The 19,158-nt window shown below is 35.4% G+C and overlaps 1 protein-coding gene across 2 annotated transcripts in view; it reads left to right on the forward strand.

The window, feature by feature from the left end:
- LOC149550083 (mediator of RNA polymerase II transcription subunit 33A-like) overlaps nucleotides 1-19,158 on the forward strand; it is a 100,937-nt gene that overhangs the window by 986 nt on the left and 80,793 nt on the right. For both annotated transcript variants that reach the window (XM_089793228.1, XM_089793227.1), the window contains 2 exons: nucleotides 3,133-3,243; nucleotides 10,576-10,929. In XM_089793228.1, coding sequence (XP_089649354.1) covers nucleotides 3,133-3,243; nucleotides 10,576-10,929 — 465 coding nt within the window. The remainder of the gene's footprint in view (nucleotides 1-3,132; nucleotides 3,244-10,575; nucleotides 10,930-19,158) is intronic.

Here is a 19,158-nt window from a genome sequence, read left to right on the forward strand (position 1 = left end):
TCGTGGTTTTTGTCAAAATCTAATTCCAGGGTCCAAGGGTTTGTGGCATAATGGCAATGGGCACGCTTATAAGAACATGTGACAAGGTTTTGTTGTAACATTAATGGCATACAAGCGAGCCTTGACGGTGCTTACAAATCTTTTAAACGCGTCCGAAAGCTAATCTCACATCTCGTAGGCTGCTCATAACTTCAGCCTAGAATTACTAAGCGAAAAAGGTCACATGTTCAATTTTAAGAAAATTGTTGATGACCAAGCGGAGATTATAGTTATATAGCATTTTCTTGCGAGTCAGGACTTACAGTGTGTAAACTGAGCAGATAACATTGATACCCAAATCCACTTTCTGATTGTTACAATGATACTTTATGACGACAACATTAAGTTCAACCATACTTGGCTAAATTAGGGTCTCCAGTACAGTTGAAACCGACAGTGTTAGTGAATTTTGACATTTGCTTGGCAGTAAACATTATTGACTACCTGAAAATATAAATCAATCTGCGTTTCATGTAAGCAATGATTAATCAATTTGAAAAGAATTGGAGTAAGGGGAATAGATAAATGTCAACACGAATGAATGCAAATTGAATTGAGGGAAAACTGTATCCTTCATTTACAATTACCATATTAATGTTTTTGAAACAGGCTAAAATCTTTAAATTGCTAATAGAAAACTTGAAAAACAGAGAAAGCATTAAAACAGTAGCAGATTTTCAGGTTTTTGCATTAATTGAGTCATGGATTTCTCAGGAAAATTAGGAAGCCCATATGAATATATGATGAAATCTCTTGTTCCAAACAGTACTATGGTAAAAATTACTAGACACCGTTCAAGAAATATGGTAAAAATTACTAGAAACTGCAGACTAGAGCCATGATTATTGGAAATAATCAACGGCATAGCCTTTCTCAATAAGGACATGACAAAGTAGTAACATAAACATGCAATTAAAGGCCATTCAACTTCCAGAATTTTTGATCCATTTGTGAAACCCTTGCTAGCATCTTACTGCTCTCTGCCCATAAATGCATTTTGCCTGTACTAGCAGAGAGGTAATGACCATTATCATTATGTTTTTTCTCAATAAAATGTTTCAGATACATGTGGGTCTCTGTCTTTAATATCATTTAAAATTTTGAGCACCTAAGAATTTGCTCAAGCCAAGCAACATCTGGTTTGAAACTCTTAGTATCAGGCAAGACCTTCTTAGGGAGCTATGGTGTTAGAGCAATCTGGAGGTGTTTATAGTGGCAGGACCAGCTGCTTACAACTTGATTTTTCGGTGCATGACAGGCACCTTCAGATTAGTTAAGTCTTTTTTTTAATATCTTCCAGTTGGTAGGTTTGGGAGGACGCCTCAAATGTTTCACTGTACGAAGCATATTATCTAACTACTCTAAAGATGATTTTTTCTTAAATATGCTGATGGTGATATAGATTTTGATGGTGCATATACTATAAATCTACAGCCAGAAGCTTGATTTCTTCTTTAATAGATTCCTTAATATATAACTATTTGACCTTAAGAGACCTTGCAATTCAAGTGTGGTTGAGTTTGGTGATGGCTGTCACTATTTAAGATCAACGCATATCACAAGTGTTGAAGGATTAGGTTGGATATAGACTTTCAGGTATTCTAAGCCATCAAAGTATTAGATTTTTTGCTATTACCAAATCTTCAATGTTCTCAATCATTTTACTTTTAGAGTCTGTGAAGGAGTCATGGTGACTCGGGAGCCTTTTGGAAAGCTTCTTATAGGATTTGAGTGCGTCTTAGTCGAGGATTTAAGCTTCATTGAGCTAGGGCCTTTTGAAGATTTACTCTTTGAGAAGTTAAGGTTTGTCCCTGGTCATGGTGTTGCAAATGGACAAACAATAGAAAATACAAATCTGAAAAAGCAGAGAAGCTCCCAACACAGAGTAAGCTAAAATATTTGAGTAAAGCATTGTTGAAATTTGTGATCCAAAGTTTATTTTGTGCATGATTTAAAAAGGTTTGGTTTTTTTATTTTCATGTTTGCACATATTATTGTGGGAATGCATCTCCTTATTCATTATGTCTTGGGTTGTATGTTGTTTTCTTTTGTTAATGTTTTGTTTTCTGTTTAGGTTTTACGTTTTCTGTAATGTGGTTTAGGAAGTTGTGTGGGAGAGGCTCTTATATGTTGTCTTCCTTGTTCCTTGAAAACCTATTTTGAAGGAAATTTAATATACAAATTAAGTTTATAAATTCATGATGTGAGCATTCAATGTTTTTAGTGTTTGTATAACCAACAAGTGGTGTCAGAACTACCCATGAAAGGTTATATTTTGCTTGGTTTACAGTTGGATTTGGTTGAGATGTCTTATGGACTAACTTTATATATGATCATTTGTTATAGCTTTCAATGTTAATTCAGTTCTTATGCAATCTATGGACTACTTTGTTTATTAAAGTTTATTAATGATTTGGCTTAACATAAGTCTTATTTTATAGCAATATTTATTAGAAAAACTTATTTTATATTTATAATATTTACTGGTAAATGTACTTTTACAGTTGATTGGATCCTATAGAAAAAATTTCATAGGATTTTTGACTGGTAAAATTGGTACCTGCTTAGCTTGAGATCAGGTTGGGCATGCCTTATGAAGACCTTTGTGTATATTTACTGAAACTTCTGGTGTCACTTATTGATGATCACAAGTATATCAATACAATTGTATTAAAATTTATTTCCTTTTTTGGGCATATAGCTTTCAAACTTAACAAGTTTGTTCTCCTATTCTACAAAAGTATAACACTCATGTAGGTTAATTGCATAAACTATTTAATTGTACATAGTTATTCTACTCTTTCAAATTTAGCAAGGTCGTATTCCTATTCTATGGAATCATAACACTCTTGTGGGTTACTTCCATAAACTATACAATTGTACATAGTTATTAATTTTTAGTAGACAGATGATTGTTATTTTTAACAGAAAACAGAATTAAAGCCAACACCACACTACTATTAAAAATGTTAAGCATTGTAATTCTTTCTAAATGGAATACTGTATGGGCTATAGTTTTTTTACTTAAAATCTTTCTGAATGTTTTCTATAGTTAGAGTGTTCATCTATATTTTATTTCTAATTGAATTGCAGGGTGATTCCCTATCGCCAAATTCAGCCTGAGGCATATAGACTTTATCTGGAGCTTATTGATAGATATTCATTTTGTTTAGCTATAACAAATGCTACTTCCAATACCAAGAAGTAAGTACACTTTTTAAAACCTTAGCATGCCAAATACAAAAAATAAGATCATAATTTGCTTTTCATTTTTAAGCATATTTATTGAAAAATAAAGATAAAACTCATAGATGTACAGGTACGATGTAGTTTGTGTGTTTAACATTCTCCCGTTACAACAGTTAGAATTATGAAAGTTTACTTGAGTCCATTCGTGTCTTCCTTCCCTATCTTGCTTATCCAATTTCATAATTGTTCAAATCTTGCAAAACTCAATTGATATATCTCCTCTTCTGTGATTTCTTTTCCAAAGTAAAGCTGAACTAAACAAAGCCAAAATCATTGATGTAAAGACATTCCAAAGACCAAGGTCCCAAACATTATTCAACCTGTCTAAGAAAAGGATAACACCTTTAAATAATAAATGGGAAGCTGGTACAGTACAAAATAACTGTTAAAGAATTTACAGAAGCAACAGAGTATTTGATATACTTTTTCATTTTTAAATGTGACTATTGACTGAAATACTTGATCAGAGATAGCAAGTTTTTATAATCCATGACAATACGGAGATGCTTCTGGGAATGATTGTGTGTCAATTTTTAACCATCAATGTTTTGGATTATATTCCATAATCCATCATCACAATGAAAGAGTGGAATAATATGCAAAAAATAAATAAGTTCTAGACTGATTGGTGTCTTGCAGAGTCTAATTGTTTTATTCTGAACTATATGTTTTTAAGAAAAATATTTTCAAGTAATGCTTTATTGAACAGAGACAGTTTTCGATGGTTCAAAGCATCCATCATATGCCAGGCAAAAGGGATGACTCGTGGGCTAACAAAAAAAAAAAGATGAAATAAAGAAAGATTACATATCAAATATTCCCACTTGTAGAAAAAATAAGGATTCCACATCTAACTCATCAAAAGTGATCACAAATGTCAACATATATATGATTGATAAATCTTATGTGTATAGGTGTTTCTAAAATGCTTTGCTTATACCATTACTATTGAACTCTGAAGCTATGCAAGTGTTGGTGTTATATGCATCCTTGCTTTTTCTGGTGTTTTCTGCTCGAGATCTTTAGAGAAGTAGGTGGAGATGCAGAAATTATTTCTTAAATTTTTTTCATTTGCAACATTGAAATAACGGAAAAAATCTTCTAAATATAATATTACAGAAAATTTCCACAACCAGCAGTGATTTTCAGAATTGGAAGTACAATATATCTTCAAAATATGAAGTACCCAGATAAGTGAAATACAACAAAACACCATGTATCCAACATTGTGATACTAAATTTGCATAAAAAATAGCAAACATGAGACTCCAAACTTGGATGCCACACCTCTAGATGATCTCCTTGGCCTATAAGATGAATAGGAAACACATGTTTGGCCTAGGGTATTCCAACCAACAAAGAAAGGTCCCTCCACAACAACATCCAACTACCATAATCCCTCATTCCTAGAACCAGTTGTATGACCTCCCTAGGAAAGGGTTGACCAGCAAAAAGGAGCACAAAATACACAATGAAACTTTCAAAATTCCTTCTAATCTACTACAATTTGGTCTCTAGCTTTTGTACTCAAAACTAAAGAGAAAAAATTGAAATCTAACACCAATGAATACTCACATGTAGTCTCTGCATGAAACCACAAATCAGTCCTCTGGGTTAGATCTTTCAATTGTGAAGAAGATGCTCATTGCAAAGGTATTCGTCCTGATAAAGCTAGAGGATGAATAAATTCAATCCAACAAAGTCTGGTTATCACTATTTAATCAACATACTGAAAAATGAGTTTAAAATGGACCTCCCAGAAGCCCATGCCCTTTTTTAGGGTTTCACCTTTTAATTTAATTTTAAAACACTTTATAACTTCCAAAGTGGACGCCCATCCTCAAAAACATCGCTTAATTTATTTGCAAAAGTACTTTAATTATCAACTTGGGTGCACACTTGACAAATATTCTATGTTCCCCCGAGTTTCTGGGACGGGTTTTGTGGACGGCAAAAAAATTTGCTGATTTTGGGACAAGAGGGACGGCTATATACTAATAGGGAAAATGAAAATATATAGAGAAATTTAAAATATTTATATGAAAACATAGATAATGCATATAGAACCTTAAAATATAAGAATCAACAGGTTTCATTTGCCAAATTTGTGTTACTTTGAGAGTGAAAGTCTAATTTGTTTTAGAAGTGAAAGTCAAAGTCCCTTAGGTGTCCTCAAGTCTTTGACACGTTTTCCAGGACAGGGACGGCCGAATTGGAAATATTTAATAAATTACATAATAAATTTGAGTTATTTAAATTAAATGTTCTAGACCACATTGAAAACTGAAATATTATCATCTCTTGTTCCAACTGATATCCCAAACTAGGAATACTACCAATTATCCAAGTCAATGTGTAGCTTGACACTTTCTAAAAATACTATAGACTAATTTTCCAAATCCACTCTGAAAAAGGGCATTATGCAGATCTCAGCTAGCTGAGCTCAATGTGACCCTTCCATTGCCAAATAATCTGAATTATATTGTTCCCAAGAGTCTCCTAACCGTAACTCATTAGTTTACAGGTAATTGCTTCATATGCTAAGAGTCACCATCATAAGAGTGCTTATAGAGGGGACAGTATAATTTTCCCTCCCAAAAATTGCTTGCCCACAAGTAATTCCAACCATGGATGCTACAAAATCTGCTTATTTTTGAATGTGGTTCACACATAAATCGACTCAATTTACTCACCTTATAGCATATATCAGGTCTTGTGTTGATCAAATACTTTTAAGGAACCAATTAGCTGCATGTACATGGTAGGGTTTACTAAATCTGAAACAGCTGCATCCTCATGTAGTTTTTTCACATTTGCTTCCATAGGTGTCACCATAGATTCATACTCTAGCATTCCAAATCTTTCCAAAATATCTATTGCATATTTGCCTTAACATAATTTCGTTTGGCTTTTGCCAAACCTCAAGTCCAAGAAAATAATGCAACAATCCAAGACCTTTTATCTCAAATTCTGAAGTAAGCTATTTCTTACACTTATCAATGAGATCATCATCACCAGTAATAAACAAGTCAAAAACGTAAAGTACAAAAATCAACACTTTGTCATCATTTACTGTGAAGTATACATTTGAATCAGCATTGTTCTTATTAAAACCCAAACTTAGAAGGTAGTGATCAATTCTTTTATACCAAGCACGGGGAACTTGCTTAAGACCATATAATGCCATTTTAGTTTGCACACACGAGACTCCCTGTCATGAATCACAAAGCCTTCCGACTGCTCAATGTAAACTTCCTCTTCAATTACCCCATTTAGAAAGGCTGTTTTTGCATCCATTTGGTGAAGTTTCTAGACCTTTGCTACTACAATAGCAATGATTATTCTAATTGAAGTGTTTCAAGCTACAAGAGAAAAAGTTTCTTCATAATCTATCCCTTCTTTTTGAGAAACACCTCTAACAACAAACCCAGCTTTATATTTATATTCTGTACTACCATCAGTAATATGTTCAATCTTAGAAAATCATTTGGAAAAATCTACAGATCTACTTTTTGCTCTTGAAATTATATCCCATAGATCATTTTTAATGATTGACTGATATTCTTCCATCATGGCATCTTTCCATACTTGCTAATTAAAGGCTTCTTCAAAACTTGAAGGTTCAACTGCAATAACATGGCTCACAAATGCGACATAACCAACATATTTATGAGGCCTTTTACTTTCTTTGTAAGTGCCACGGGGGCTGCCTATTGGTCAGCTTCTTCTGCAGTGTTCCTAGCCCACAATGGTCTTTTCTTGTCGGCTGAAGTATTACTAAGACCTGCTGAAGTATCAATAAGATCTATAGGATCAACTGGATTAGTTGAATTATTCAATTCTGTATTCTCCTTCTGAATCTCAGAAGGTCAATCTAGATCAGGCATAACTGAATCTTGAGGAAGCTCAAATTCTTCCTCACCATTTTCAATGATAGATTCATTAAAAATCTTGCAAGCTACATCTTCATCAAAAGTGGCATCCCTGCTTGTTTCAATTTGTATTTGACTTGGAATATAAATCTTGAAGGCTCTTGAGGAATCACCATATCCAACAAAGATATCTTTCTTTCCTAAAGGCATTTTGATCTTTTCTCTTTTGAAAGCTTCTTCAAGGTCATGTTGTCAAGGACCCGATGAAGATTACAATTTTGAATATGAACTACTTTTTTGCATGCTTCAACCCATAGAAAAGTTTAAAGACTTTTATCATGAAACATTGCCTTTGCTGCCTCAATAATTTTCTTGTTCTTTCTTTTAGCCACACCAATTGTTGAGGATTACAGGGAAGACAAAGCTCCATCTTAATCCCAACTTCAACACAGTAGTCGTGAAATATACCAGATACATATTCATCTCCATTATCAGACTTTAAGATTTTAATTCTTTTGTCAGATAAATTTTCAACAAGAGTTTTGAATTCTTTAAATTGGGAAAACACCTCATCCGACTCCTCAGACTTAAGAAAATAAATCCAGCATTTACGAGAATAAATATCTATGAAAGTAACATAATACAAAAAACCGCTAAGAGAAGCAAATATTATTGGACTGCATAAATCTGAAATTATTAATTCTAGAATATCTTTAGCTTTACTTTCACTAGTATGAAAAGTGCTCTTGATATTCTTACCTAGAGCGCATCCCTTGCAAATTCTTTCATGATGTTGGTTCAGCTTTGGGAGACCAACTACAACCTTCTCCATAGAGGATTAAGTCCTGGAATTGAGATCAAAACCTCTTGTGCCCAAGTTCATTTGAGACCGAAGTATTAAGTGCAAGAGCATCCAGGGGATGGGCTGAAAGCTTGTAGAGACTATCATGGCGAACTCCAATTTCACGAGCTGATTGATTACTGCAGCTCTTTTTCCATGCTAAGACCTTGCCATCAACAAAAGTAACATTATATCCTTTGTCTTCTAAAGCTGATATGGAGATCAGATTACTCTGATCACTTAGATGAAGAGGAATTCCGAAATCTAATCTAAATGAAGTAGAACCACACCCTCACTGAGTAATTTGCATCGTCACCAATTATGGCTTGAAGACGAGAATCTTTTTTATTCAAATTAATAAGATGCTTTTTGTAACCAGTGATATGATGAGGTGCACCACTATCAATCAGCCATGTATCACTGTTTGTAGGAATAATGCTAGAAAGTGCAAAAAGAAATAAAAATCCCTCAACATTTTCACCTGACTCCTTTTGAGGAGAAGAGTTTCTCAACAATTGTTGCAGCAGCTTGAGTCTTTGGTGGTCTAGAATAGAGATCTCTTGCAATCTGTCCATACTTGTCACACCTGAAGCACTGGATTTTGGAATGATCCCGTTTTTCTCTCTTGGAGTTGGGATTAGATTCAAAGTTCTGATCTCTGAGACTATTGAAGTTTCCTGTCTTTCCTTTTCCTTTTGAATTGTGACCTGCAAGACCATTATCATCTTCATGATGATTTCTATTGCCATTTCCTCTTGCTTCTAATTTGCTTTCTTCTTGAATGCAATCAGCCCTTAACCTGACAAATTTTGGAAGCTCATCTCTTCCACTAGTGCCCTAAATGAATGATTACCAAGATTGGGGAAGACTGTACATAGCAAGCATGCCAATATCTTTGTCTGAAAATGTCACCAATTGCACTAAGCTGATCCTTCATTTCTGTAATTTTCATAAAGTATGAGACAGCAGAGTTGCTCCTTTCCATTTTTATATGCTGCAGTTGACGCCTCAATGCAAGAACTCTACTGGTATTATTAAACTCATACAAATCCTTAAGAGTCTTGAACATCTCTTTGGCTGATTTTAATTTGAAATAACAGGAATCAAATGATCCTTGACACAGTTGATCATGATCTTTTTAGCCATAATCTTGTTTTTCCTCCAGAATTGTATATACATAAGAAAGCATCAATACACAAGATAAAATCTATTAGACTGCATACACATGCATCAAAATCAGACTGCATATACTTGCAGCATTAACGCATAAAGGACTAAATGCATAATATGTGATGCTCAATAACAAATTGATCAAAACCCAATAATCATCTGCTCTGTCTCTTAAGTACAACAGAACCTTTTGAATTCTACAGCATCAAAACAAATCTTGTAACTATACTGTAACATATGCTGCCATATATCCAGAAGATATATATATTCACCTCCCATCTTGAGACCAAAAGCAATACCAAGAATAACCACAGAAGAAGTGTCAACGATAGCCAAAATTGATTGCCGTTACCAAGGAGAGGAGAGAATAAGCCCAGCAGTGAAGAGGGAAGAGCTGTTGACAACTAGCCAGGGAGTAAACAAATGACTGACTTAATTACACGAGAATAAATAATAAAAGAAAACCGATAACAGTAGCTGGCTCACGAAAGATGTACAAAGAGAGCCACATCATTAATAAAAACACAGTCATCAATCCCACATCACCATAGGTGAGAATATGCACACACAGCATGTAGAGTGCCGAGACCAACTGACAAAGATCATAGAGAAACAGGGACGGTAGCGACAGAAGAAGAATACTACAGAAGAGAAAAACTGAAACTAGCGAACCACTGAGATACATGAAAGTGAGGAAGACAGAAGACCAAAATTTGCAGAAATAAACAGAATTATGAGAGGATCTGTCTCGCAGCTATCACGGTTCAACAACCAACTGGTGTAAGCTTGGGTTTCTCAATTTTATGCCACTAAATAGTTTAGAAGTTACCATATCAAATAGCCATCATAGTCTGTTGTATCTATCATACTTAACTAATTGGAAACATAAAAAGTTAAAAACCATAACGCAGAAGACAGTTGATGGTCTGCCTCATTTTAAAATGCTCTTGGTCATCACTGCTAATTTTATCGTTTTTTGATTTCCTATGTTACTTCAAGCGCAATGTTGTCAGCCTTGTGGAGGAAATTGACCATGAATTATATTTCCAACGAAATGTATTTATGTCCTTGGTGCAATGTAACTCGTATGCTTACGCCATTCTACTTTCATACTTATGTGTTATTTCTTTTTTTAGCTTTCAGTTGCTTTATATATCTGAAATTTTGCTTGCTACTAATTTGGTACGATGCAGTTTTCTTTATGTTCGCCCAATTCATTTAGTGCAGTAACTTAAGTGTTATGACACCTTTTGTAGTATTGCTGTAATCCAAAGAAATATTTGCTTTAGTTCTACATCCATTTTAATTCCTTCCTCCATGCAAGCATTATATATAAGTATAGATTTGTAACATTCAAGAGAGGACTGAGTTTAATTTACTTTATGGTTTCCAAAATGTTTGCAGGATAGTAGAGGCTGTGGATGATGCTCTTCAACTTTCCAGAACTTATGGGATACCTGTGACTGAGCTTGGGAAAACTGCAGTGCTATTTACTTTTATGGTTGTTTCCACTTTGATCAGTGCAATAGCAGAAGATTCAGGTCTGCAAGTTAGATGGTTAGAGAAACAATACCAGTTAGGTGGGAATGTGGGACAGCATGGCATGGCAATAGGGGCAGATAAGGATGCTAGTGAGAAACGATATCAATATCAGGAGCATCTGCGAAGAACAAATATTGTGATGGCTCTTGAGATGATTGGGAAACTAATGGAACACAAACAAACATCTACCTTTTTCCGTCTGGCATGTCAAAACATGTATTTCTCTTGATTCTTGTCTTGTCTATTCAGTATAATTGTAGTTTTTTGTTATTCTTGAAGATGGATGGAAACAAGAATGCAGATCAAGCTGTGGGCACACTTGGAAAGTCTTTGCAGGTAGAATTGAAGCTTTTAAAATGCAGAAGCAGATTGTTGTATTAAATATGGTATCTAATGGTTAAGATTTTTGCAATGTCTGTTCAATGCGGTTTCCTTTTCCTTGCATGTATGACCTAGGAAAATGCTGAAGACATAAATTTGCCTTTACTACCTTTACATGCAAGCAAAATTTTCTATGTTAAAGCATGAAGGTAATATATGGATTCACACATAGAGATCTCATATATTGCGGCATTCCTTAGTTGGAAAATTTCTGAATTATGACAATGATTGGTCTGCTTCATTTTTGGGAGGTCATGAGGGAATAAGCTAACAATAATTCTTTATGGTTTCGTGGATTTTCTTTTACGATGACCGGGATCAAATATGGCAGTGGGATTGCAGACTTTGGCTTCACGGAGATGCCTTTCAGGATATGTTTCACTCCACAAATTTGAATCCTTTCAGGTATTTGAATTTCAGCTTGAATGTTGACGAGGATTCCATTTTGGGGTTTTAGGAGAGGAGAGTGTTGTTGTGGCATGATGATTTTACAATTTTCATCCGAATGGCACAGTGTTAGTTTGGTGGCTCTTTTCTAGGATCAACTTGGAAACCTAGGATCACCTCGGTGTACAGTTCAACAATTTATGGGAATGAGAAAGTTGACAATGGATTTTTTAGCTAATCTCTATGATGGCTCGGTTTGGTTCATTCAAAGAGTGATTCCCAGAGGAGTTTACTGAGTATATGTTGTATTTGATTGCTCTTGTTTTAGGAGTTTTTAGGAGGTCTTTCTTTTTCAGGAGAAAAATTGATGGTGAATGAGAGCACCGAAGGTAGTAGGGATAAAGAATTTAAAACAGACCAAGCCTGATGGTGGGACATGGTGAAAGAACTGAAGGCCAAGAAAGAAAATCTAATAGAAACTAAAGAATTATGGTGCATTGACTGGAAAAGAGGTCGCACTAAAAATAATAGCATGAAAAAAATGATTCTTTGACATTTGTTAGGTAATAGGATATTCCATTAAAGAATGCCCATACAATAAAAAAAACAAGGAGCACACAAGTGCTCTTCAAACAAATAGAATAATCACCTGCAACCATGCCTAAACCTAAAAACTAAGTTGCTGACTCATGGGACTTTTTCATGCAATTCTGGATATAAAATGTACCGGAATCAGGTTCTGAAAAGAGTCTCTTGTGGGTACACATCTGTGATTTGTGTTTTTAAATGCCAAAATGTTTAGTGGTTCTAGTTTGATCTTTTAGATAGTTTTAAGATCAAAACTACTGATTAGCAAACTCCAAACTTATCATAAGATTTCGGCTTGATCTTTTTGATATAGAAACTTGAATTTAAATCAGAATGATTTTTTTCAAAATTTGAAATTTGTAATGGTTTTGTTTAGCATATGTATTGGTATTGACATTCTAACCTTAATTCTATTTTGTAGCTGCATATATATACATATTCATATGTGTCTGTGTGTTTTTATGAATGTAATGAAATGTACCTATGTGTGTCTGAATGTAATGAAAATGTACCCCCACAAAAAAAAAGAAAAAGAAAAATATACGGTTGTACCAGCATTTCCTATCCACATATCTTTACCCCTTCCCATTCCCGATTCAGCAACTTAGCCAAAAAATAATAGTAATAAATGCATCTATTTGCAATTTTGCAGGTACCACAATTTAAGGCAAAATAATAATTGATACATTAGCACAACTTTTGAAGTTGACTCTGGTACAAGTCTAAAGGAAGAGTGTGGATCTAGTGCCGAAAATGTAGTGGATGGCGTCACTTCACCGAAGAATGCCAAAATAACAAAACAGTGGAGGCATTTTGTGTAAATGATGTGGATCAGTGTAAGAACCCCTAAAGGAATCTTGCCCAATATGCCTAAAAAATTCTATCAATGAGAACTTTCAACTGTGGACATTTTATGAAACAGATTGTAAGCACAGGATTTACTTCTGGCTTGTGTTGTCAATGCAAGATACATGGAACCAAACATGAATGGAAGCCCCACACAAATAACTGAACTGAAATTCAATGTTTATATTTTCTTTTATATCAGAACTGAGCATGAATAATACATTCTTGATTATACTACTCAAATTAGATTGCAAGGAAAATACAAGAGCTCTGTGCACAGAGCTTGAGTCCCTGCCTTGTGTTATTGGCCTGAACTTGGTGGGAATGCCACTGAGACTCACCATGGTCGCTACAAATATGAGGGCAAAAGACAAAAGTACATGGTGAAGATTTGGACTTCAGAAAAGAAGAATATGATGCAAAAAATGTAAGACACATTTAAAATTTTTAAAAGAAAAACATAAACAAATTGGAAAAGGAATAGATTAATGATTTTTTTTTTGGTTAGTTTTGAATTAGATTTTGAAGGGCCTTAAAATCTGGAGCATTCAAACTGTTTTTAAAAAAAAACATTGATTAAGATTTTATGAATAAAAAACTGAGTTTTAATAGTGAAGAAAACAATAAACATTAAATAAAATTTTTAAAAATAATTTAGAGTACATTTCAAAAATATAAAATAATAAAATTTTGAACTTTTGAAAGAAATGAAAAAAGAAAATAAAAAAACTACTGAATATTTTTATTGTCATTATTCAAAAATTAGTTATTGTAGAGAGATTTTATCTTTTACTTCTAAATTTTAATGAATTTTTAAAATGACTTAAAGATTTTTTAAAGAATTTAAATTAGGCAAATAATATCATAATAGAGTCTTATAATAAAGAAATTGAATTTTTCAAAATAATGCTACTTTATTCAAAATTAATATTTTTGCAACATCACCATTAAAATTATAATATCGACTAACATAGAGATTTTTCCCATTGAAAGCAGTGCATTTCATACGGTTTTCACAGCCACCATTTTCCTTCTTTCAATACCGAAATGCCCCCAGAATTTATGTTTTACCTATTTAATAAATCATCATTCTTCTCAACCATATATCTACAGAATCCTAATTATTTCAGTCATTTGCATTATTCCTTCTCCACAATAAAAACGAAAAGCTCAAAAATACAGTTCATAATCTCAGTGTTTTCCCTAAAATGCTTCAGCCATAGGAAGCGCTGATTCTATGGGCAATCCTGAGTGAGAGGGTTTTGGATTGATTGTGAGAGGTTCAGTTTTGGACTGATTGATTGATTGCATATCCACCTGATTCATTGACTGCCTATCTGCCCAATTGATTGATTAAATTGAGGGCATGATTTAGAGTTGGTTTCCCTAGTGTTGCCCTCCCTTTATTGCATGATTAGCGTTGCCCTCCTCAGTCAGTGCTAGTGTCATAAGCCAGCTGGGATACAACACATAATCAATCGCCGACCACGAGAATGGAAGGACAGACGCCCAGCAGGAGAAGTGAAGGAGGGATTGATTCATAATCAAGGGGGTGGCTCGCTATTTCTGCACAGATTTTCTGTTAAACCATGGATAACCATGGGCTCATTCCGTGAGAGGAATCTTCTGGGTTCTGTGTGAAAGTTGAATTGGAAGAATGAAGAATCTTCGAGAAACTTTTTTTTCAATTTTTGGTGGAAAAAATTCATTTTTACCCCTAGCATTATTGCTTTCAGCCAATCAGAAAATAGAAATTCTTGACTTAAAATTAATTAAAAAATAAACTGCCTTCTGAACTTTAGAAATTCATTACCTGCAGGGACTAATAAAAATTATTTGGGACCAACAACAAAAACATTAGTACCCTGCCTTATGCAAGGCAGGGACTAAAAAGTATTTTTGACCTCAATATTGCACATTAAGCATGGGCATCAACTAATTGAGATTTGATGACTTTCCAACACCTGCCCACATAACAGACTTACCTGCAAATTACTTCTGGTCATTGCTGTAGCTGTTTTACATCTCAAGCCTAATTAGTCTGTAGATAAATATTCCCTTTCAGCTCTACTAGTAGATTTGTCACTGAACATATGAAAAATCAGAGTACCAACCAAACCCTTGAAGCCAACTGTTATCGGCAAAAGCATAACAAAGCTGACGAGATTAGTTAGTACTTGAAAGGTTGCACGACGGTTGAGTCGCCCCTTCGGAATATATATGTATATTGTCTTATTGACCTATGGATCATCATTATGGTTGTAATTGTTACTGTATGTTCTGCGTATATGAATACAATACTATCTTATGCTGTGTCATATTCTAGTCTTTGAATGCAATAAATCTACGTTTACCTTGTGTGGTAAACATTTGGTGCCATTGCTGGGGACAAACCTGGGTCACCCATGTGACAGGTGGGAATACTCACCACTATACTACAACGACTCTGCGGTGAACACCAATGTATGCATAAAAACTCTCTTGTGATCAATTCGCTCCCTTTTCTATGATTGGTGCCAAGATTAGGGTTTGAAACCCCAAGTCTTCAAGTCACAATGTCACCAATGATTGCCTCCAAACTGATCTGAAAATCTGTGGTGCAATGTGGCTCCAAACTTGCTCTGAAATGCAATGTAGCTTCAGTGGAATCCTGTGATGAATCCTTCCCTAAGTGATCTTGGGTTTCTGCCCAAGTCATGCAATATCTCCAAGGTTTTCCGCCCTAGAAGATTATCCAAGAGAAAGCTCTCCAAAACAAGTGAAAACAAATAAACTCTCCATATAACATATCCTTGGAGAAGGGTGAGGTCCCTTTATACAAACTTCCCAAACCATTGGTGAGCCTCCCCTCTCAATGTGGGATTGGAACAAACTTTTATTTTATTTTGTCTCTAGAAGCAACTTTATGTTATAATTAAAGTTTAAATTATAGTAAAGTTATTAATTTAAACTCCCCCATTGTTCCAAAAAACGATCTCTTCATTAAAATAATGATAATATGACACACAAGGTGTCTATTTTATGTACCCAAGGCTTAAAAATTCTCATCTTGGTTCTATGAGCTGTAACACCAAGATTCTCATTAGACAAATATCATTAAAATAACAACCTTAGTAAATTTAATTAAACTATAGCCAATAGTACACCCGACTCACAGAATGACCAAAAAGCATTGAAATTGAAAACTAACAACACAACTAGGTCTGTTTTCAATCCATCTTGTAGACAATGTATCCCAACAACTTTCCTTGTGGCACCATGAACGTTTACTTTTTTGGATTTAGTGCCAATCTTGCTCTCCGACACCTCTCCATGCACTCCTAAAGGACTACCAGGTGTGTCTTTTGTCCACTATGGATGGACAAATCATCTAGAAACACCTCTAAGTTTCTCGCTGACATCTTGTCAAGGATATGCAGTATTATCCTTTGAAAAGTCTCTGTTGTGTTACAAATACTGAAGGGCATCTAGTTGTTCGCATAAATGTTGTCTATCCAAATGTTGTCTTTAGTTTATCCTCTTCGATGATGGAGATTTGATTGCCTCTCGAAAATCCATCCATAAATGAATATATTTCATGTTCGACTACCTCCTTCAGGATGATGTTTGTAAATGGTATGGGGAAGGGGTCTTTAATGGTGATGACATTTAGACACTTGAAGTCCACACAAATGCGGATTTGATTTGTCTCCTTCAGTGATATGATGACAGGGGTGCCCATTCGCTTGTTTGGATCCTGAAAATGATATACACTTCCAATATTTATTTTATCTCTTCACTAACCTTTGGAGAATAATTCTTATTCATCCAATACGGTCTCTTTTGTACTGGCACAACTCAAGGCACCAATCAAATGATGTGTACGCACAACTCTGGAGGTACTCCCTTTAAGTCCTTGTACGTCCACATGAAGACATCCTTGTACTCCATGAAGGTCTTGAATGCCGTTGTCTTCAGTATTGGATTCCAGTTGTCCCCTACCAATATATTTTTGGGTTTTGCCTTGTCCTCGAGGTTTGTAATCTTCAGTGAAGGTTATATGTACTACATTGGTTTCTCCCAATGGAAGAGTTCATTAGTGAAACCATTGTCTTCTTCCGAGCAACCCTAATGTTCCAGTATGTCTTCTTTATTCGGCTCTATCCGATGCTTCCCTTTGTCTTCCCCACGCATTTCACCTTTAGACTCCAACATTTAGGAAGATGGGAGTTTTTCACTCACCATCTGGGTTATGACGTTGATGCCATATTTCTTTTCTTCGTTCTTCGTTGACAGAGTGCTCCTCTTCCAATTATGGTTCACCTTGGCTGTGGCAAGCCACCCTTTCCCCAAGATGACATCATATCCTTTCTTCTTCAAGGGGATCACGATAAAGTCAAGGACGAAGGGTTGGTTTCCAATTGTCACCCGTTGTGCCATCAATATTCCAATCGACTAGATGATGTGCTAACTGACACCCACTAGGTTAAACACTGGTGGCCATAGTGTCAACTTCCCCAGTTTATTTCCATTTCTTCTTCGATAGTACGCTCACCCCTAACCATCCATAGACAATGGTATTTGTGAGGATGGTCCCAAGGATGCTCATCTCCATGACTGCAGGGTGCCAATTGCTATTTACCACGAGTAACGTTAGATAAGTAGAAGGGCCGATGGGAACATCCATGTGCTCTTCCGTATGAGTTAGTATGGGTATGGTTCTCAACAAAGACCTTAATTGTGGCCTAGTTTCAATGAGTTCTTTGATCTTTACTAGTACTTCCGATGACAACATTTGACTTAGAATGTTTTGTTCTACTCCTATTCGAGATGTGATGGTTGTTATCTCATACATCTCTATCCGTTGGGCCATCATTTCCTTTTTAATGTTCGCCTTAGTTTCTTGTACTCTACTTCTTTGTACAGGGGTCAGGATACATTACCTTCTTGGCTTGTGCTCGATGATTGCCAACACCCCTTCATTCACGCCAATCTTCTCAATGTTTAGTAATTCAACCCAAAGCTTCAAATAGTTGGCATCTTCATAATCACATGGACCGTAGGGTTCCCTCCTTCGTGTATTCACATGCAAAGTGCCCCCATTGCTTACAGGTGCGACATTAAATCATCAACCTACCCTTTTGCATATCAAATTTGGCTTCAATTATTATTATTGTTACTGTTGATACTTCTCCTTCTATGTCGGTTGTTCCATATCTGCTAGATGATGTGTTTGTGTTTGTCTGCTGGGAGGTGCCAACAGTTGCGGACATGGATGACTATTCCTGTGTGAAAAGCACTCGTTGATTCCTTGTTTTCATATTATAGGAGCATTCCTTGGTGGAATATCCCACAAGTTGGCAAATGCCACAAAATGTTTTCTTGGAACATGCTCTTTGAGTGACCCTCCAACCTATGCACCATTGCTCCCCTTCAACATTCTTACTAGTGCTCTCCTTCGTTGCCTTAAACTCCATCATTCTTTGTGTGTCTTTTTGAAGGGTTTGTAGCTTCTTGTTGAACTCCTTGTCATTGGTGCGTTCATTTGAGGAGTCGTCATCATTCGATGACCTGCTTGTCTTTTTCTTTGAGGTTCTGTTTTCACTTTCAAGGTCAATAGCATGGTTGTACATATCAATTTATGACGTGGAAGGAAACTTTTTCATCCTCTTGAGGGATGGTTTTTGTTCTTTGAACTACCTTTTTTTCAAGCCATCTGTTGGCTAGCTATCCATTTTCCTTAGCAATTGTTTTAGTCTCCGATCGTATGCTATGACGATCTCATTCTTTCCTTGCTTTGTACTTTAGGTCTTTGCCACAATTTTATTGCGTTCTGAAGCAATTGAAATTCACCTGAAGAAATTCTTTCCTTAAGTCATCCCACATACTTTTATTTTATCAACGTGGAGTACTAGTCTATGGCTACTCCACACAAAGTTGTTGGAAACTATTGAGCCCATTTGTCATGGTTGGTCACCCCATTTGCAAACCAAATTGTTTCACATGTTCGACAGTGCTTTATAGGATCCTCCTACTTGTCCCCTGTGAATTTAGGCCACTTCTGTTTTTGTGAAATTACTATAGTTTTGTTTGTTGCAGTATTGTTTGAGTTCTTGAATTGGATGTATTAGAACCAGACGGGTTGTTTGACTATCGTGCCCTTGTGTCCCTCTGACAATCCTTGCTACACTGGGTATCCTCTACATCCTTGCCCCTGGTCTCCTTTGCTTCACTTCGGGCTTCCCTTGCTTCTGTATATGGTGT

This window comes from Cupressus sempervirens, chromosome 7, assembly GCF_028749045.1.
Source record: "Cupressus sempervirens isolate cs-2001-9-10 chromosome 7, ASM2874904v1, whole genome shotgun sequence".
Lineage (NCBI taxonomy): Eukaryota > Viridiplantae > Streptophyta > Pinopsida > Cupressales > Cupressaceae > Cupressus > Cupressus sempervirens.